We start from the raw sequence: 21,923 nt of genomic DNA on the forward strand, positions 1-21,923 counted from the left end.
AATAGACTCACTTAGGTCTTTCATCACAGCAAAGCTAATAAACTATCTGGGCTAAAGGGGCTTGTGATGAAAGGGTTAGCGCCGCTGTGCTGATTATTCACTCATTACATGTGAGTAAACACCGTGAGAGCTAATGTGGATTAGGAGGAGGAAGATCCTCTCTATCATCAGCCTGGGAGGGAGGGAGAAAGTTGACAGGATAATGGAAAATAAATGAGTCAAGGTAAAAGCATCGAACGGAGACAGTTAAAGACCAAAGTGCAACAAAATAATAACGTTAATAGAAGCTTAAAGCAGTTTGGATCAGTGCCACTTTTCATTAGATGACAGATTTTTCATTTTGAGGTGTTTGTAATAAAAAGCAAAACAACCTGTGTGTTGGAGAGCAGCCGGCCAGTGAGATGACAGCTGTAATAGAAACAGACACATAAATGGTAAAGTAGTTATGGAAGCTGCAGCCTTCACTCTGATTTCTGTTTATCTTGTGTGAGAGTGGTGGAGGAAAGCTGTGCGAGACTGCTTCACACCTCTTTCCCATAGGCTTCACCTCCGGAGAGGACCAGGAGAGAAATTTGACGCGCCGCTTTGTGGGAACATGACGGAGCATCCACATCTAGAATGTGACCGAACACAAAACCCAGAAATCATCTTTGGTAAAATAATGACATGGACACATACTGTTTGGACTTATTGAGTAATTGTGTTTTATTGAGTAATTGTGTGATCGACTGTGGTTGTCACTGCGGCACACTCTTCTTTTTTCATCCAGTGACCCAGGCCAGAGCAGTGGGTCTTACTGCTGTCCAAACAACTGGAGGTGCAAACTCCTCTCACCTCACAGCTGCCCCAGCACACTTCTTCCTGCTTGACCTTGCAAGGAATCTAGTCACAGGACATACTTGATGAACTCCACAATACAACAACAGTTTTATCTATTTGACCTCCGTCTGCGAGGCCAGGGCGGGACCATATGAAAATTAAATGCTCATTATTTAAACCCTATATCTGATTGAAGTGGTACGACAACAATGCATGGATGGATGGATGGATGGATATATGGATGGATGGATGGATGGATGGATGGATGGATGGATGGATGGATGGATGGATGGATGGATGGATGGATGGATGGATGGAGAAACCAGGCTGGTAGAGGCTTCCCTGTCTCTATCCATGGTGTCATTGATGGTGTGTATTGAAGAAGAATAAATAGTGATCGTGTTGTTTTTGCATAAGAGCCATAACATGATTGAGTGGAAAAATGGGGTAAAAAAAAAAAAAAAGAAAGAAAGGAAGAGGGATTTAATAATTGACTGTGCATTAAATGATTTTCAATTATCCAGAAATCTCAGTAGATTGGTCTCATCTCAGGAGACAAGGACAAAGGACATGATCTTGAGGCGGTAAGAGAGTACTGTAATTGAGAAATGACACGTTTATGTAATCAATAGTGAATTAATTACTCAGGCAGGCTGAACATTTGTGAGAAAATCAGTGCACACCATTATTCTCTGTTTCCAAAAATCAAAATACCATGCAAAGAAAGATAGACAGGCACAAGATATTTAAAGGACACAGTTGTCTCTGGTAGGGGCAGCTCAAAGCAAGGTAGGAGAATTTTTGGAAAACTGTGTATACTTGGCCATGTGGGGCGTAATTAAAATGATTCATAAAATGTTTCATTATTATTTTGCCATGGGAAAATGTGTGTTCACTGCAAAATTTGCCTCAGAATAAGTATGGATAAGTGATGTGCACAATGTCCCGTATAGTGCTTAAAATGTGTTAAACTTCCTGAGTTGCATCCTGAAAGAGGTATTTCTATTAAAAACCATATTAAAAATCTCATTTAAGAGCCAGTTTCTGATTGTTTTAGAAGGTGGTAAATACACATAATTTTGACCCAGGTAAAACTCCTGCCACGGTGGGGTCGTGTTCCCAGGCTGCAGGGGCAGAGAGTGTGAATCTGGATCATTTATGATGCCCCTGCGAGCTGCCACGTCGCACCTTGTGCCGGAGTGTGCCTGTTTCCCATGAGACCCCCTGGCCGAGGTGTCGCCCCTGCTCCCAGAGCCTCTCAGGACCAGAGGTGGCCGTCGGAGGTGCAACTTAGCACCTTTGACATCATATATGGAGTCGAGTCTCTGCCCTGCACCATTAACTTCTGCCTGCCTCACCAGCGACACACTGACAGCTCACAGACACACTACAGCAGCAGCAGCAGCAGCAGCAGCGATGGAGGCGTCCTACTGTTCTTCTCTTCAGCTTCAAGATAACAACTTTCTGTTGGACTGCGAGTCTCTACTTGACAAATCTCGGCGTCCTGATCCGGCGTCAGACCCGGGTTACTTCAGTGCTGGCAGCAGCCTGTCTCCAACCTCTTCTGTGGACTCTTTCTGCTTCTCCCCCACCTGCCTGCAGACCGTGGGCATCGAACACGCTCCTTTGGACTGTTTTGTCTTCAGCGGCCTTGCAGCTCCTTCTTTCGTTCCTCAGACACAAAACCCGCTCCTTCCCAAGGCTTCTGCTTCCACCTCGGTTTCAAAGATTTCCAGGTCAAGATATCCTGGTAAGAAGCGTCAGACTGCCAGCGAGAGAGAGAAGCTGAGGATGAGGGATTTGACCAAAGCCCTGAACCACCTCAGGACGTACCTCCCACCCTCTGTGGCGCCGGCGGGACAGAGCCTGACCAAGATCGAGACTCTGCGACTCACCATCCGCTACATCTCCTACCTGTCTGCTCAGCTGGGCCTCACCGAGGAGGTGCTGGAGCTGAGGAGGTCCACCGGCTTCATGGAGCAGACACAAGCCCTGAGTCCCTTCCTCAGTCAGCCTTCAGCCAGCTGCAGCCCACAGGAAGCAAACTACAGCAGCTCTGGCATAGAGCAGCTGCCCGCTCTGCAGCACTCATATCAAGTACGTTCACTACAACGCTCCTCAGAATCTACTTGAAAACTGGCTTTAAAAATGGGTGTTTTATTTCATATCATGCCTGATGATTGACAATCTGTTTGTCATCCTCAGGTTTCAGGTGGAGTTTGCTTCAGCAGTGAGCAGCACTGGATGCAACAGATCCAGAGTGTCGGCTTCCCTGGGCAGAGCTGAGAAAAGTGACGACCGATCAAGCCACTCAAACATTTTCATTGCAGCAATGATCTCAAACAGAAATCATTTTTGTGATTTTGAACAAAGTAAAGTCTGTTTGTTTGTTGACATGTGACTCCTAATTAACTATTTTAATACTATAATATTTTTTAACCCACCAGGGAGCCTTTCGATCATCTATGTTAACGCACCGTATATAGGCATGGATGCATTATTCTTGTGTACATAACTGTGTATTTATTAAGCTTTCACCGTGTGATCACAATAAAATTAATTTGTCATAAGAACTGTTGTTACATTGTTGATCTGTTATTGGTCAAGTCAGATTTTACAGTCTAGAGTCTAGACAGGTGAAATCACATCCACTGGGGGTTTGCCCTCTACTTCCTTACATAAACACTGCAGCTGTCAGGACAATGAGGTGTTAAATAGGGAGCACATCCCCTCTAAAGCCTCTGAAGAAGAGGAGGGGTGTGTGAGTGGAAGCATTAGGATCACTCAATTAGCACTTGCCTTTGCTCTCTAGTCATGACTGACAGGTGAGATCCTAAAAAAGGGGGAGAAATAAGTGACTATAAGTGAGTCACGTTGGTGAATCCATTCAGTTGGTTGTTTTAATTTTTTTATTTTGTATTTTTTAAACATGACCTAGACGACTGGAATAAAAAAAACAAGCCTCTAATAGATATCAGGAATGGGCCACAACAGTGTCATCCACTCCACCAGAGGACCACATGGTAACAGACTATTTAAGACTAAATGCAAGTAGGAGCTTCTAATTCAGGGCATCCCAAAGCCTGAATAATGACCCCTGGTACATTTTAGCTGGTGGTAAATTATGGTTGAATGATGTACTCCCTAATCAAACACAGCCACAATGTCTTTTAACTGGAGCACGTATGAGAGAAAACAACGCTCATAGTCTGGCTTCACTTCATTGGCTGCCTGGAGCATTTTTAGGTTATTTCTTTCTTAATTTGTTTTAAAACCCTTAAATGATTTCTCTCCACTCTGCTTTAACTGCACTCCTGCTCAGTCTCGCTGGTGATCAGCTGCTCTTGGTGGTGTCTTTGTCCACTTTTAAAACATACCTTAAAGGGGACATATCATGCTAAATCCACTTTTTTAGCCCTTAAATGCATTTTGTTGTATATTTAGAGTGTTTAGAAGTACAGAAAAGTTCAAAGTAGTCTCTTCAGGTGCTCCGTTGATATCTTTATATTCTGTTTTGGTCATATTTTGCGATCCGTTTCGATTTTTCTATTCTCTATTACGTTTTTTGAACAATGACGTCACAGTATTCGCAGCGGAACTGCCAAATTAGGACATCGACACTTCGAGCAATCCGCCATTTTTGTTTCTCGCTGCGATTTTGTAGTCCAACCGAAGTTACGAGAGGATAAGTCGAAATGTTCGGTTGTTGGATGTAGTAACCCACAAGCTTTGTTACACCGTCTCCCAGCATCAGAACCTTTTCGAAGTGCCTGGTTGAGTTTTATTTTTCACAGAAATGTACCCACATCTGTGGGTAAGGTCATTTTTGTGTGCGCGAATCACTTTAAGGACGACTGCTTCAGCAACCTCCGCCAGTATAAAGAAGGATTTGCCGAAAGACTTGGTCTGATTGAGCGGTCAGTTCCTTCTATCTATGGAGACAACGAACAGAGCACTTCGGTAAGCTGTATATAACGCTAAAAAGTGTGATGATAAGACGTCCCTGTCATTGTTTTGTTAGCATTAGCAGTTGCACCGTCTTCATATGTTAGCGCTGTGTGCTCGTTTTAGATTATAATGTAACTTCTGTGTTAAATAGTCGTTGTAATACAGGCAGTATTGTAGTAGTGGGCATGGATGGAGAAGTTAGTGTAAATGTAGTAACACACCATTGCGTTACATCCATATGAAGACGTTGTTCTGCAGGTGCATCATCGTCATTTTCATCTCGCTCCGCCGGGTCCGACTCTGGCTCCAACATGTATGGCTGGATGGACAAATCTTCCGTTGTTGACATTTTGTAAATAATGTGAGAATATAAAGTTTCTGCGCCGCTAGATAATTGTATCTGTTCTATCAAACTACAAAGATGGCCGAACAGGGTGTAGTTGAACCGAGTGTCACCTCTGCAACCTGGAGAGGAGGCGGGGTATGAAGTGTCTCATTTGCATTTGAAGAGACCGCCCCAAAACGAGTTGCTCTCAGAAGCACATCAGAAAAGGGGTTGAAAAGGGGCCTGTGGAGCTCTAATAATGAGGAATTCAGACCCAAGCATTGCAGTTCCGCTTTATATAGACCACAACTGTATGATTTATATGTAAAAAGGAAGGATTTAAAAGCATGATATGTCTCCTTTAAGACATATTACTACTCACTGGCTCATAGGCATTGATCTGATTTTACTAGTTTTTGATTTTGGGCCTGCTGGAAACAGGTAGTGGGGTGTAAATGCTCCGTTCTGGCTGAAACTTTACAAGTTGCATGAGAGTCCACATCTGATCACAGCCTGAAGACAGTTACAATCATTGGGCATAGCGCCACCTGCTGGAAACAGGAAGTGAGGTGTAGATGCACAAAACCTCGACATGCAACACATTTTGACGTGTGTGGGTGTGCGAGGACCCGTTCAAACGCTTTTTGCAGCTTTGATTTCGCATACATTTGTATTTCTCGTGTATCTTGATTACACTTTAGTAAGAAAATGAGCTTTAGCAGCTTTAGGTCTCTAAGAAGAGCTGGAGAAAGTTGCAGAAGACAAGGACCGATGTCTGTACTTTTGGCTCTTCATACTGCCTTCGCAGCCCCAACAGATTGACAATGTAGTTATTTCAAACACAGTTTATTCCATGTTTTGTGTGTGTGTGTGTGTGTGTGTATGTGTATTAAAAAACATTTTCCATATACAATATCAAGTTAACACTTCAAATAATCTTAATCTGTAAAATTTTTAAAAACATTTAAAAAAGATCTCCAAATCCTTTCAGCATATACACAAAGTTTGGTTTCACATTTGATTTCATTTGGACTGCAGCCTTGCAGAATAAACTACTGTACATATTGAAACCTGTGTCTAAACAGGGGAGGACATTTCAGCCTTGAACCAGTCCAGAACCGGTTTCTCGTTCATCTCCACCCATTTCATGTTGGCCTTTGTTTTTTCCATCGCCTGCTCCACAGATGTGGCCACCCAGCCCAGCTGTGCTTCATAATCCTCTTTAAACTGCAGCAGCTGGAGAGAAAACAAGTGAATACATTTTAGATTGGGACAATGATGCTGAGATAGAATGACTGACAATTTTGTTTGAGAGTGAAACTTTACCTGCTTGTGCTCAAAGTCAGAGGAGAATCGTTTGGTCACTCCATTAATGAGACCCCCAAATGAAAATGATCCACCTCCATAGCTGCGGGAAACATCAGGAAACTTTAGTCGTGTTGCAAAGGTTTACAGACAGTGTCACCAACAGCTAACCAAATACTACAGGCCCTGCCAGATCCTATAGTTCACTTCTCACATCAACCCTGTTCAAGGCTTTTCGGCACTTTGGCCCTAAGCTCATGAATGATTGTGAACATGACTCATTTGTGTCGCCTCCATAACAAACCCTCACTCTGTTTTACTACAGGAGCTGTAATAACCAGCACACAGTATCTGAATATGAAGAAATCTCACCTGTTGATGTTTTCCCAGTTGGCTCTGATAAAGTCCCAGGCCAGAGGTTGACCAACAGGGTTATTTGCAATGGAAATGATAGTAGATGTGGCGTCCTGCTTACGGATCATCTCCGAGTCCAGGCAATACTGCAAATATCTGTGAAACAAAACAAAATCCAAACATGCACCATTAAAGCTATTTTATGGCAGTTTAGCAACCAGAGAGTAATAAGAAGGCCACAGAAAGATAAATGATTTGGGACAGTGTTCGATCCACTTACCTGTTCAGAAGCCAGGGCTGCCGGGTGCAGGCCAAAGCGTGCCTGAGTTTCTCCGCTTCAGTGGCGATTGTGGCATTTTTAAACATATTCCAGGCAAAATTCCACTCTTCCTCTCCACCTGAGGCAATTGCATTGCAGTACACTGTGGACTTCAGGTTGGAATTGATCCTTGTTGGGTTGATAAAGAAAGAAAAGAGTTAAGGTTTGGTAAATGGTGGCTGAATCCGAAGCTGAATCAATAAATTTGATTCAGGGATGATCATTCACAAGGAAGAGATGGGTGGGAAATATTGATTGCTCAGAAAAGCAGAGACAAACAATGACAAAGATAACGTGTGAAGGATGAACAAACTTGTTGTTTGTAGAGTTTTTCATCCAATCCTTGAACCAGCCAGTTACCAGCTCATTACAGCCCACTACTCCTGTGCTGCAGGCCATGGAGATCGCATTCACCTGGTTGTACCTGGGAATGGATGAGCCAAATGTCAGGAGAGGACTTAAAAAAAGAGCAATCCAATAGATGGGTCCAGAGACACGCTCACAGTTCCATCAAATCTGTGTATCTTAACAGGAAACATGTTTAAAAACTAACAATGAAACCCACAGGATTCATCATCTGATCACGCTGGATCAAACTGAAACAGCAATGTCCATTCTAATAAATATTTTGTGAGGCCCATCAACTTCTGTTTGGCTCTTCAGATTACAAAACTGAATCATTTACTGCATGTTCATTTTATGGATCCCTCACTATATGTATGCAAAATATTCTCGGTACAACCAATTGCAAATGTTACGCCTGCATGTTAAGTAGACACAGTGCAGACACTTTGTGTCTACAAATGGATGAGATTGGATTTTAGTCCCATACTCAATTTACAGGGGGAAAAGTAGCCGTCTCCACATCTACACAAATAATCTCATCAGAAGAAAAAGTGCTTCATGAAAATATAACTTTGTAATTGTAATCCCTTGGCATCCGTCTTTATGTACAGATTCATTCTTATCACGTTCAAATTATTCTGCCAGTTCATTTCTGCTACGCAACGTCACCACGCGACTCTTCATCCAGTGCTGAGCTTAAGAAGATTTATTGACATCAGTAAATCGATGGCTCCTTAGCTTTAGCTTTTATAATGAGCTTTTTTATTCGATGTTTAAACCAGTTGAACCATCCGTTTTCAGAACACATGGTCAACTCCTTACAGAAAACTAAAGAAATCCATGAAAAACAAAAATGGAGAAAGGAATCAAACAAAGCGAATAAATTCTGAATGCTACAGTAACTGTTTGGGAGGATTCAGTCGTTCACTGAACAGAACAGGCATATGGTTTACAAATCACGGATTACTCCCATGGGGTAATCTAATCTGCACCCTATTGACCTGAAGGTTTCATTTCATACATATTGTTTTTACCATCACTGTGAATACTACAGTAAAACTCACTTTAACAATGACAACAACTTCTCAGTTCTAAACTCAACAACTGGAGTCCTACTGCTGCTTTCCTGTTCAAATTCTGAAAATAAAAAATGATAATAACTGCAGCACGGTAACATACAGTACTTACTGGTCAGTGTGCCTTTTAGGGATCTCTGTCCAGTTCAGGGTCAGTTTTTCATAATATTTAAACAGAGGGGTGACCTGTTTTTTAATGTACGCCTGAGAGATGAAAATAAAACATCTGGTTTAATTTATTTTCTGTTCAGACACGATGGACAGTTCATTAACAGTGAATTTCCCTTTGTATGATTTCAAGGAGTACTGTCAAAGCTTCACAAACCTGCATGGGTCCGTACAATTCGCTGCGGTCGAACATGAGGTAGAAGTAGTTGAGATTGCGCATGGCCGTCTCCCAGGGCATGTATTCAACTTCCTTATTCAGAAACTTGGTGGTCCTCAGAGCCAGAGTTGTGTTGACTATTTTGGCCCTGAAAAACGATCCATACGTGTTGGTTTGTCTCCTTCAGAATTTGCTGATGAATACTTATGGAAACGCGGCCTCACCTCGCAAGGTTGAAAGCGTCGTCAATGATCTGCGCCCGGTTGATGACTGGAATGTCCTGGAAAGTGAGAAGCGGCGCTGAGTCTTGTCTCATCATTTAGAAACACGGCGGATTAATCGCGAGAGTTTTACCTCACGCTTGAAGCTCAGTTTGGTGATGAGACGCTCCCAGTTTTCAGGATTGTAGTTGACTCTGTAAAAGCCCTTCATGTCTATGTTGGCCACCAACCACTGATCATCACTAACAGTCATGTCTGGGTTTTTAGCTGTTGGGATGGAGATCAGACATGAACGTTTGTTCTCGCATTGTGTTCATCATCCACAGTGCGACCTGAAATTAATCTCACCTTGTTTGTCACCCAGCCAGTACTGCTGCTCCGTGCCTCCACTCTTGATCCAGGTAACAGGGACAAACCACTTGTAGCTGGATACCAGTAGTATACAAACAGAGTAGGTCAGTTTAGTATATCACATGAGGCACAAGGCTGAAAGCAAAAAACGGCCTGCAAATCTGTCAAAATAATGCAATTTGGGTGTATTTTCTGCATTTGAAATGATAGAAAACTGCTTTTTTTTTTCTTTCTCTACAATGTGCAATTATGCACAAAATGAAGCACCGGCAGTAGAAGAAAGGGCTTGTGTAGAAGGTTTAAAGAACAGTTTCTGCCAGCAGTTAAAACCTGATCTGGGCACTGTTTTAGTTCCTTAAACATGAAGAACATTTGAGCATAGCTGCGGTGTTGTGTCAGGTTTAAATAGAGCACCAAATGACTTCTTTGCTAGTTCATTGAAAAGCTTCAGTCAGATATTTAATAGTGAGGAAAAGAAGAACAGCACCTGTTGTTTGCCATTTTGTCTTTTTTTCCATACAATATTTGAAATAAGTGGACGTTTTAAGTAAAATGTTTAGCATTTGTTTGGTATTCCTCAAACACTAAATTTGCCAGTGAGGCGCATTGTTGAAGCTGAAAGTCAATAGGAAAATCCCAAATTGTTTTTATTTTTTTAATAAAAGAAAGATTGAAGAAAGGCAACAGGACTACGAAAGACAACTCTTTCATAATTAATATTGATAATTCCTTCATAGCTGATGAGAAAATTGAGTTGCACTGTTGTGGACACCACTCATTTCCACAAATTTCCAACCCACAGTTGCCCATATCGATCACACCAAAGTCAACATGTTTACAAACAAACCGGAATTTGTAGCCATCAAACCGTGTTTATGCTGCCTAACTGACGTCATCTTTGAAAGCCTGTGCGCATGGGATTCTGGGAATCAAAGATGGCGTTGCAGCAGCTCAAGTGAAAATATCTATTAACATTTGACCGATTCAACCAGAAAAAAAGCGACTCTTTCTCAAAGAAGGAGTATTCAAGCCATGAAAATAGTCCTAAATGTTGTAAAACTGATCGTTGATCATTTTTTCCAGTGCTAATTGAGATCATGCGAGATCTTTGCGTACAAACGGGATCTTGTGACACAATGCTTCGGGAAACTTCGAGAGTTTCCGTCAACAAACCTGGGGATGTTCCGTGAAATTTAAATGCTGGAAATTAGTGATGAACAAATGAAGCTTAATGAAGCTTCATGAACCATTTTCTTTATTTCCTGACTCCACCAGAGGGCGCTCTTGATTTTAAGATCGAGGCTGAAGGACTGGCAATTAGGTGTGTTTTCAAACATTTGTTGAAGACAGCGCAATCTAGTGGCTCTGGAAAAAAAAGACGGTGGTTCATGAAGCTTCATTTGGCCATCACTCCTGGAAATATGTATTTGTATGAGTGTAATGAGGAATTTCCTTCAGAAAGGGATTGACAACCTATTACAAATATACATCAACAACCAAAACTGGGTCCCAAATTTTTAATTAAGTAACTTTAACTTCCCATATTGAATATTTCTTTCAAAGGCCAAATATTCTTTTCTGTGTTCATGCTGTTGATCCACAGCAGCCAAATGACGCTTAAAGGTTGTGGGGCAGGCATTGTTCAGTTGGTAGAGTGTTAGTCTCCAAATCGGAAGGTTGCAGGTTTGATTCCCATCTCTGCCTATCTACATGCTGAAGTGTCCTTGGGCTAGACCAGGGGTGGGGAACCCTGGTCCTCAAGAGCCGCAGCCCTGCATGTTTTCCATGTCTCCCTGCTCAAACACACCTGAGTTATCATGATGAAACGCTGCAGAAAGCTTGATAACGAGCCAATAATTGCTGTCAGCTGTGTTGATGCGAGGACACATTGAAAACGTGCAGGACTTCGGCTCTTGAGGACCAGGGTTCCCCACCCCTGGGCTAGACGCTGAACCCCAAACTGTCTGGGTGAATGCAGTGTGAGAGTGAGTGGTTGGTGGAGGTCAGAGGGGCCGATGGCACACATTGGCAGCCTCGCTTCCGTCGGTCTGCCCCGGGGCAGCTGTGGCTACATACGTAGTTTACCACCATCAAGTATGGAGTGTGTGAATAATGCAATGCAAAGTGCCTTTGAGTGTCCAGAAAAGCATTATTAATAAAGCATTCGGAAAAGTAGATCGAGTTCACCAACATATAAGACAGAAGATCAAGAGGTTAAAGTTGTAGTTCTGCCCTTAACTTGTGTTTGTCCTGGACTTCTTTGTATCTGTGTGCATTAGTATTTGTATGTGCAGAAAGCTGTTATTTCACACGTCAATGTATTGTTGGACTGTTTATAAAGTGGCTTGTAGTTTTTATAGACAGGTTTTGTTTGTAGCACCAGCAACGAGAAAGCATAAATCCATCCTGCTTTGTATTGATGGTTCAAGCTACAGACGATACTACCTCGGCAAATATCTGGCATCTCTGTGTCATTCAAGCATTTTTGAATTCGTCAGTTTACTTGCTGCTAACGTTCGTCTCTTGAGTCTGGCTTTCAGATAATCAGCACGTAGACCTAAACTTTGACAAACATACCCATACTCTGAAGGTCTGTCCACCACACTGTCTGGGTCCAACAGGAAGTGATTCTGAGTGATTTCTCCGGTCATGGTGTTGATGGTGACCACTGGGAATCCCATCTGTAGGATCCAGCGGTTCATGACTTCCTCCAGAGTGTCGGGCAGCAATATGCCAGCGTTATCTACTGCCTGGAAACAGCAAAAGGGTGATTTTAATAATACAAGTCACAGAACACAAAGCACTTTCCTTTGAAATACACCTTCCTTCCTCTAACCCCAACTGCCCCATCAAAACTTTAGGATTTTCCTCAGTGAAATGATTCAAGCCCAGAGATTTCTTCTTCTCATGAATAGTATTAAGATGCATGTCTGTGATGTAACAGGATCAAATGCAGCTGGATAGTATAGCCATTAGTAAATACATATTTGCAGGGACTAAGTTCACTAATACCTTCCCGTGGGCTCACCACCCACAGGAAGGGTTCTTAATTGGTGCATTGTGATCTGGGTGACAGTGCTCAGACTGCCACCCCCGTGACCCGGAAACGGATAAGCAGGAGAAAATGGATGGATGGATGGATGGATGGATGGATGGATGGATGGATGGATGGATGGATGGATGGATGGATGGATGGATGGATGGATGGATGGATGGATGGATGGATGGATGGATGGAAGTTCACCAATTCAACAGTTGGGTGCCCTCACATCTGATCTTGGTATAAAATACATTTTCTTGGCCATGTGTCAAGGATCAGGTTGAACCCAAAAGCAGAGGAGTTTATTGACAGAAGTCCAAGGCAGGGGTATCCAAAAGGCTGATCCAAAAGAGAAGTCAAGAACAGGCATATAAAAAAGAAAAGCAAGGAAAAAATGAAAAAATGGCTTGAAGTCAAGACGAGGATGTACAATGACAATCAGACACCGAGACATGAGGGAAGAGAGTTTAAATAGAAAGACAAGGGAAAACACAGGTGAAAGTCATTGACATGAGTTAGAACAGGAAAAACAAGTGCACGGAGACATGACAGGTGAGTCAAAATAAAACAGGATGTGACAAAAGAGACGTGGACTTGACTATGACACCGACGGAGACCAGACACTATGTCCTCTTTACGTTACTTAAAAAGTAAAGAATCATGACAATCCAAATTTTAAGTAATCAGCCTCAGTTCACCTGCTATTTCCAGACTTTCAATATGGAGACTAAAAATCAATGCATTCAAACATTTACGTTTTTGTTTTCCGGGTTATACTTCCTGTTGCTGGTGACCCCCTAAAGTTATCTGGCATGGAAAGGAAACGCCACACTTTAAATACCATTCATTTGGCCAACTGTGCATCTCATCCTGGGACTTTCACGTTATCATCATTTTAAATATCCTAACAATGTTTGCAAAAATGAGTGTGATCTTATCTTACCATTTGCAGGTGCTTCCACAGGTCTTTGTAGTCTGTGGTTTTGTACTGGAATTCTTTTAAGTATGTCTGCAAAAAAAAAAAAAAGAAGATAATGTACTGGTTAAGGTTTTGTGGCTGACAAAAATATGCCGAATTCACCAAAATAGGCCTTTACTTACACGGAGTCCTTGTTTGAAAACCTCCTCTGTAATAAAGTGAGAGAGCATCCTGAGGACCGAGGCACCCTGGGACAGAAAGAAAAAGGAATAAAAGATATTTTAGTGAATGAACAGCTTTTATTATATCAAGGACGAGCAGAGACATTTCAAACAGTGTTAGATATGAGCTCAAAATGTGTAAACATGTGTTTTGCACCTTGCTGTAAGTGATAGAGTCAAACAGTTCGCTGATCTGCTCGGGCTTCTGGATGTCCACCTCTTTGGATGAAAGCGGGTGGGAGGAGGCCAACGCGTCCACACCCATCACGCCGGTGATTTCATTCAGGACTATTAAATCTGTCTGGAAATCGCACAGGACAGGAGGATGTTGGAACATTGTACAGTGATCAGATGCGATGAGATAAACTGCAACCACACTGAGGATATATCACAGCGAGTAACTCGTTGGTGGATATCCAGACTCACCATATTCCAGTCTGGTTCTGCGTAGTTTGCTCCAAGATAAGACACATAAGTGGCAAATCCCTCATTGAGCCACAAGTCATTCCACCACCTCATCGTCACCAAGTTCCCAAACCACTGAAATGACAGAGCTTTCTTTAATTATATATGTTTTTCTTTAAAATTAAAATTCCTTTTTTTTAAAAAAAACTACAGTTAAAAATTGAGTTACATTAGAAGGAATATGAGCATTTTGTTTATTACCATGTGAGCCAGCTCATGGGAGATGACCGTTGCCACCCACTCCTTGTCTCCATTGGAGGAAACTCCATCATTGTATAGGAGTGCGGTCTCCCTGTAGGTGATCAGGCCCCAGTTCTCCATGGCTCCAGCGCTGAAGTCAGGAAGAGCAATCTGGTCTGTGAACAATCAGAGCTGTTGGTACACGTCTTTTTTTCATACAGAACAGACACAAAGTGCTTTAACAATACAAGTTTGCTTGGTTCATGGGACTAATAAGGCAAATATGTAGTTCATATCCTGATATCCAGCTCAGTAGCTGGCCAGTGTCTTCACATCCTCTATATAACTCACCCTCCCTGTCACAAGTAGATAAATGAAAAGCTGTTTATCTTTTTTGCGCCAACTGTTATCTTCAGCATTACCAGAAGTTATTGCATTGATGGTTATCACTAAACTTATTCACTTATTCCTGGACTAACCTACTCCTGAGATTAACATTCAAGATGTCCAGGAGTCAATAATATTAATATATTGTATATCTGCCTCTTGCGAGAAGGACTTTTCTTTTCCAAATTGGATTTTTGTAATACGCTTATTCCTTCATTTGGGATTCCAAAAATCTCGTTCTTTTTAGATGATAGAGCATCTTCCCCAAACAAACTCATGTAATTTCAGCAACTCCAATGTGTCAGAGCAACACCATGATAAAACACTTACATTTAAACGTGTAACTTTTCACTTCAGTGACTCCTCTACTTTTTAAGAACTCCGATCAAGTACTATTATTTTTTGAGTAATTTGCACAACACTGGTTCCCACCTGACTTGCTCAGCGGGTATGAGGAGTTGTAGTACTCCTCAAAGAAAGCCAAGATGGGTCCAGTCTTCTCCAGAGCGTAGTCTCCCTGGCCCTCCTCTATGGCCTTCTTGCGAGCCCAGATCCTGATCTGAAAGCATGAAAATCGGTGACTCTTCACATGCAAATAAATAAAAGTTAAGGTTGGGCAAAGAGAATCCAGCAGAGGGCAGCAAATAACCACTCTGATAAATAAATAACCAGGAGACAGTCAGCAGACCACTGAGGTTATTGTTTCTCGTTCTCTCCAGCAGTACAGTTCAGTATTGTTGAAATCTATTTCTATAAGCTTGATGGCATAATTACCAAAACTTGTGCTTCCTCTGCCGATCTAACGAAGGTAAATTCACACACGACAAAAGCCAGCAGGTAGGTGGACATGACCTCTGTGGGGTCAAAGCGGGTCTGCTGTAGAGCCTTTCCATCCACGGTGACGTTGGTGGGGTCTGTGAGGGGTCCAAGAGAACAGAGCAGCAATGACAGGGTTAGTACTGCCGCTGGCCCACAGCAGAACTTCAGAATTGGTGTTTGGCTGTGGCGTAGTGAAGAAGAAACGAAATCAAAGCAAAAATAATTGATGTTTAAAAACAGACTTGAAGACTTTAAAGAGAGAGATCATGTGTTGGCCTGGAGAACTCGCCGTGGTTCATGGCGTTGGACAGTGCCACGGTCTCGTGGGGGTGAATGAGAGTCATGTGGAAGACAGCTTTCATCGCCGGCTCATCGAAGCAGGGGAAGGCCTTCCGGGCATCTGTCGGCTGCATCTGAGTGGTGGCAACAACTCTGGAAGCAGCAGATTAGAAAACTTAATCATTCATTAACCCAGTGTGAAGGTGAGAGTGACAAAAGGGTTAATCAGTGATCAGTGTGTCCTCAGAGTGGGGTTTTCAACGCAAGTTACAGTGTGGGCCTGACCTCCCCTAGAGTACAGCAGAGAGCATAAAAGAGGTCCAGAAGCAAGGGGGTCATGGGTCAAGGGGAAGCCTTTTCTCAGCATAATTGTTGCTTTATAAAGAGTCGTACTTTACAGATAAAGGTCGCATCTGTCAAAAATGTCAGTTGTAATGACAGCTTTACAGTGATACTGTATCAGTATTCTGTTATCATACAGTGACCTCTAAGTCCCATGCGGCATGTACTGATATATCTCTTCTAGTGTCTTGATTAGTCTCTGACTCTCTTCTGAATTTAAGTCACATGACCACCCAAAGGACTGAAAGATGGGTGACATGACAGAAAATATAGTAATTAAGTAGAACGTATAAACATTTTCTTTTCCTTTTTTTAAGCGATACACACATTTTACATAACCGATCCGAGTTGATGAAACAAAATTAGAAAATTAGCTTTAGTGCAAAAGCGTAAGACCACAGCTGAAAATCAATAAAGGCTTAATCCCTGGGAAAGTCGGCTTATCTGTTCACACCTGTGCGTTATCTTACTGTGGAAAAACTGGTTTTCGCTTCATTTCATTTCAGCATATCTACAGCCCATTGTTGAAATAACCAATAGGAGTCACCAAAATGTATGATTATATCAAAGTTGCACATTTCTAATTGAAACTTTTGGAAATAAAGAATTTCAATACATTGGTTGATGAAAATCTACTGGAAAAATATAAAAATAACCAAAATGACATTTTATTTCACACCTCATTGTATAAATAAAAATCTAAATAGGCTGAATTTCTCCACTCAGTGTCTTCACAATATTTGTATTTTTTTTTTTAATCAAAAAAGTGATTTGTTCTGTAATTGTCCTAAAAAAAAAAGTTGGAACATATAGTATATGGTCATTTGCCCTACAAAGTACTAGTGGTTCCGACTAACTTATCAAATTAGTTAAATGAACTGCAATGAAAGAACTGCATACTTTTTCACCCCGTCTTCGAAGTATTCACTCCTGTAAAAACCTCCCAGGTCGTCGGCGAGCTCTCCCACAAACTCGGTGTAGAGTTCATAGCTGCTGCCCGCCTTCAGCGGGCCGGCGAGCTGGATGACCAGGTACTGGGTGGGGACCTCCAGCCAGGTGCTTTTCATGCTGGGAGCGTCCTGTCCATGGAGGCCCTTCAGCTTGGCGTGGTAACCCTCGAACTGGGTGAGTTTCAGCTTGTTGGAGTGGATGAGGATGAGGTCAGACTCCTTCAGACATGTGAACACCACAGTGGAGTGGCCGGAGAAGATGTACAGCTTGTCGCTGTTGGGTTCCAGCCGGGGATGCAGGGTGACATTGTAGGTGATGGGAGAGAGGGAGTCTGGGAGTCTGTAGTGTTGCCAGGGCTCCTTCGGGACGGACGGTGTGGTGACGGTGGGACCGGTGCTTGGCTTGGCTGTGGTTGTGGATGCGGGATCCTCCAGATTCTTTGATTTCTCCTGCGCGTAAACTACAGACAGGGCGATAATGGTGGCCACGGCCGCAGCACACGTAACCAAAAGGACGACTGCCACTGGTTTGCTGATGAAGAAGCCTTTCCCCATCTTTCCACCAGTGAAGAAGACTACGGAGGGAAGGCACAGATTGCTATTTATGCTCTGGCGAGTTTGATTCGGCCCAAAGTTAATGATTAAGTCCCCTGGGTGGGAAAGTTCAAAACACGGAGTTGTAAAATGTCGTTGAGATAACAACAAATCCTGTGTAATCTGTAATCTGCAAAAAGTATATCTGCAGGGAGGCTCTGAGTGGACGCCTCTTTAAAAAGCTCCTGATGTACACACATGTATAATGAGGAGTGTGTGTGTGTGTGTGTGTGTGTGTGTGTGTGTGTGTGTGTGTGTGTGTGTGTGTGTGTGTGTGCGTGTGTGTGTGTGTGAGTACATTTCACATGTTGAGTGTAAACAGATGTGACCGCCTGCTACAGAAAAGTACAAAATTGCAGAATCAAATAGGGTTATGGTTTTACACAATAGTATAAACTTCATTCAACCTCAGATGATTCGAAAACCTTGAAAATTGTTTTGTCTGGCAAAACCAAAAGAAAATTTCCAGCGTTAACACTATAATTCTTTTCTCTGTCTTTCCCGTCAATTTTTTAACAACTTAATTGTTCTCATGACATCTGGATTTTGATCAACATGGACGATAAGAGCGAGTTACGTAAGTTTGTTACGTGTACAGTGATCAATTAAGTGGAAGTGGAAGTGACGCATCGGGATGAACGATGGCAGATCTGACAACCAACTGCTCCTCCTTTATAAAGAAAACCGCAAAGTCAGAGTACAATCAGCACCACTGACAAGACATGAGGAATGATTAACACTTTTGGTCGGTCAGGTAACTACTGTGAGTCATTGCAATAATCAGTGTTTACAGGATGTTTTAAACAAATCAGCACATTGGTCTCTGGCACAGACTTACAGGAAGTGTTTGGGCAGAACTAAGTCACCCTCTTAACCATGTTTGACAGAACTCATACGATGTACAATCGCAATGCGAAATCAACTTTTTGAGTCTGACTCACCAAGCGTGATATTTGTCTATTAGTTAAATTATCCCACCAAGCTGTTTTGTTTTTCACGGTTAATTCTGGTTTTGTCCCAGTGGCCTCCGGCCCACTTGCACAAGCAAAATCAGTTTATTTTGTATTTTCACACTGTATCAATGCAGCTTTACTTTTTCCAAACAGTTGTCTTTTTTTTTTAATCAGCCATATTTTGTATGGCCGAGTGTTCAGTGTTCACTTTTCAGGTCGAGGTGCATTGCCTTTTGTGCAGAACATGAGAAAAGTGAGGAGGCTCTCGACAGCGCATACCATGCACCATTGTTGATTCTCCTCGTTTGGGGAGCAGTCGAGTCCGTCCTTCATCACATTTTGAGGCACACTGCACAATGCGTCCCTTTCATGCTGGTGTTTGTGTTGGAGGGGACAGTGGTCTGCCATTCCCTGGTGTCTGGATGTGTTTGTTATGGACTCTCTTGCAGAGCAAGGAGAAATGTCAGTGCGGTGGACAGGATAAAACAAGGAATACTTTTATAAATGACTTTATGATTCAGGTTGTGGCAGATTTGATAAAAACAGACAAGAAGTGGGAACATTTGTTAAAACATTTTCCTCATAATAATCAAGACCTTCAATCTTCTTTAGAAAAAAAAAAAAAGAAAACACATTTTGCAGTGTTGGTAAAGAGAAAGTATTTGCAGCACATTTGCTGAAAACATTCCAATGTTCAAACTTTTTGGAGTCAAAATTTAAATAGACATCATGTATAGATTCAGTGATTCATTTTCTTTCATGTGGCCAATATTTTTCAGAACAGAAATGTCCCTATCTAGTATTTGTATATTTATTTAGTGCCTACTAGTGTTATAATAATACGTTGTTTCAAAGCCTTCCTTTAACGTAATCGCTCAGTATTTAAGCTCATACACCACAGTGATGAACTTGTCACAGGGTAAATACACAGTGAGTACCTGAGCTGCGGGAACCTAATGCACACGTGAGAATATTTATGATGGATGGGAGTGAACTACAATTACAGGCGCTGGCGGGACAAGCTCAGCAGCCTGCACCAAGACATCTTTCAACATGCTGCAGAGGAATGATATTTCAAGATATGAACGTGAATGAAAGTGAAATCTTTCTGTGCAGCCATAAAGTCTTGTCTGAACAAGTCTTATTTCTTCTAATTTAGACCTTCAGCAAAGCCGATCAGCATATTAAACCCTGGGAATATTTTCTTGGCCTCAGGCTGGCGAACAAACGGTAAGAGGCAATAAATGCAATAATGTTGAATGACTCTAAAGGCTCCACGGACAGCGCGGTTTTCAGCCATCGGGGTCGTCAAAGCCTTCACACTGTTCACGACTGTGCAAGACGAATTTAGATAATCGCTAGTGCAAACGGTACGAGCCGACTCAAAGCGATGACACGATCGAGTCGATGCGAGAACAAAACGTCATAAGCGCGCGCTATCCATTACGGAAAAATAAAGGCGCTAAACATGGACAAAAATCTCACCCTTGAGGTATTTTTATGTTTGGAGAAAAATCTTCCAAAATAGGAAGAGGAGAACATGGACGCAGTGGTGGATAGGAAAGAGAGACGAACTGGGGATGCACATTTTAGCAAAAAGAGCTTGACGTAAGTACTTGTATGCATTTTATGTTAGCATTCTGGTGTCACGCGGACACTTACGCCATGTTATACGGCCGTCCTAGAACTGTGCGCAAAGCTCGATTTGAGCCGCGATCGTGAACAAACGATCCTCCCACAGTCTGATTTTACATCTCAGACGGTCAAAAATCACATTGTCTGTGGGAGCCTTCAGTCATCTGTCTTACCTTAGTTCAGTTGATTCACCTGCTTTTCAGACACTGGAAACTTCATTCAAAAAAGTGAAAGCACCATCAGCCACTCTCGAAGAATAAACAGCTTCACACTAACTATAAAGGAAAATGCTGATTAGACACAATGGAGGGAAGCTGAAGGTTCCTCAGTAAATCCAGGTGTGAGTCCAGTCAGAGTCTATCTGTCCAAATGCAGCAAGATGTTTCACAACCCCCTGAAGACAGATTATGCCATCATTGCCAGTCACGGATAGTTCAAACATGCCCTGTCTTGTCTTGGGAATTAGTGTAAATTTCGATGGCTGGTGTCTCTCACTGTTGGTACGTTGGAGCGCTGCTGTGTCATGTGTGCTGCCTGAGCTGAACATATTCAAATGTGGTCTGGTAGCTGTTTTGTGCAAGAAAATTGGTCATGAAATGACTGCGACTTTCAGTACAGGTAGTTTGCAGATGGAATGATGGGTATTGTTGCTTTAGATACCTGGCTCACTGCAGTTGTGCTGGTGAAGACCTGGAGCTTTGTGCACTTCAGGATTATACATCGTTAGGTGTTTCGACACGGACTATTCATTTAAAATGGACACACCTTTTTTGAAAAATTTTAACCTGAAGCACAACGACATCCATTAAACTTTCTGTCTCCATGCCTCCGTCTTGTAAAGATTTGCACTATTAAGCCCGAGCTTAGAGCTGGATGATGTCACCTGAGTCATTTTTTTAAAACATACCAATCGCGCCGCCTTTTCCACGCTCTGTGCTCCTCAGCGTTGAAAGATTCCTGTCAGTGTGTGAAATCCAGGAGGAAAAAAAAAAAACGTTGAACCTTTCCACCACTTCAGTAAAACATCATATCAGCTCACGTTTTGGCCTTCAGCTCTTGGTGTTACAAGATCAGGGTCACAACTCTGTACGTACATGAAATAAAATTCCTCCTGTGGAAGGATAAGAGTTTTCTTATGATACACTATCCTGCAAGTGTCAGCTGTCGCCCTTCTTGAGCTTCAGTCCGTTCATTTGGATCAAGTGATCTGAAGCAGTATGTGATTGACTTCAAAATCTTACTTCTGGTCTATAAAGCTTTGAATGGTCTCGGGCCTAAATACATCTCAGATTTACTTGTAGAATATCAAACCTGCAGACCTCTGAGGTCCTCAGGAAGAGGTTTACTCAGTGTTCCCAGAGTGAGAAACAAACCAGATGAAGCAGCTTTTAGTTCCGATGCTCCTCACCTGTGGAACAAACTTCCTGAACACCTGAAGACTGCTGAAACACTCACTTCTTTTAAATCAGGACTTAAAACATTCCTATATGCACAAGCTTTTCAATATAAAATAGATTTTACTTACTTATTAAACTTATCTTAATACATATTTTACTTTATTTAATATGCTTTTCTTCATTATTTGTTTTAATGCATTTCTTTCATTTCTTCTAAAGCTTTAATGTATATCTTTATTCTGTATTTCTTTAATTTCTTTGTAAAGTACTGTGAATTGCCTTGTGTTTGAATGGTGCTCTATAAATAAGTTTGCCTTGCCTTGCCCTGCCCTGCCTTAACCAGTATTGGGATAT

General features: G+C 42.1%; 2 protein-coding genes across 2 annotated transcripts; one reads left to right on the top strand and one right to left on the bottom strand.

Annotated features, from left to right (window-relative positions):
• Positions 1-2,235: 2,235 nt before the first annotated feature.
• On the top strand, positions 2,236-3,105 carry mespaa (mesoderm posterior aa; the record flags this gene model as incomplete). Its single annotated transcript, XM_080458080.1, has 2 exons — positions 2,236-2,916; positions 3,025-3,105. 2 exons carry the CDS (start codon positions 2,236-2,238, stop codon positions 3,103-3,105), a joined length of 762 nt encoding a protein of 253 aa, XP_080314206.1.
• Positions 3,106-5,928: 2,823 nt separating this feature from the next.
• LOC308128531 (aminopeptidase Ey-like) lies at positions 5,929-20,535 on the bottom strand. The gene is made up of 21 exons (XM_080493536.1): positions 20,346-20,535; positions 16,941-17,565; positions 15,709-15,851; positions 15,375-15,514; positions 15,033-15,159; positions 14,235-14,389; positions 13,995-14,108; positions 13,726-13,869; positions 13,530-13,595; positions 13,372-13,437; positions 11,966-12,138; positions 9,386-9,462; positions 9,171-9,304; positions 9,041-9,096; positions 8,817-8,964; positions 8,604-8,695; positions 7,384-7,494; positions 7,032-7,199; positions 6,770-6,907; positions 6,419-6,500; positions 5,929-6,328 (listed from the first exon to the last, which is right to left on the bottom strand). The coding sequence occupies exons 2-21, from the start codon at positions 17,543-17,545 to the stop codon at positions 6,170-6,172; spliced, it is 2,898 nt and encodes a 965-aa protein (XP_080349662.1). The 5' UTR covers positions 17,546-17,565; positions 20,346-20,535; the 3' UTR covers positions 5,929-6,169.
• Positions 20,536-21,923: the final 1,388 nt, after the last annotated feature.

The sequence above is a fragment of the Lipophrys pholis genome, assembly GCF_963383615.2.
Source record: "Lipophrys pholis genome assembly, chromosome: 2".
In the NCBI taxonomy this organism is placed as follows: domain Eukaryota; kingdom Metazoa; phylum Chordata; class Actinopteri; order Blenniiformes; family Blenniidae; genus Lipophrys; species Lipophrys pholis.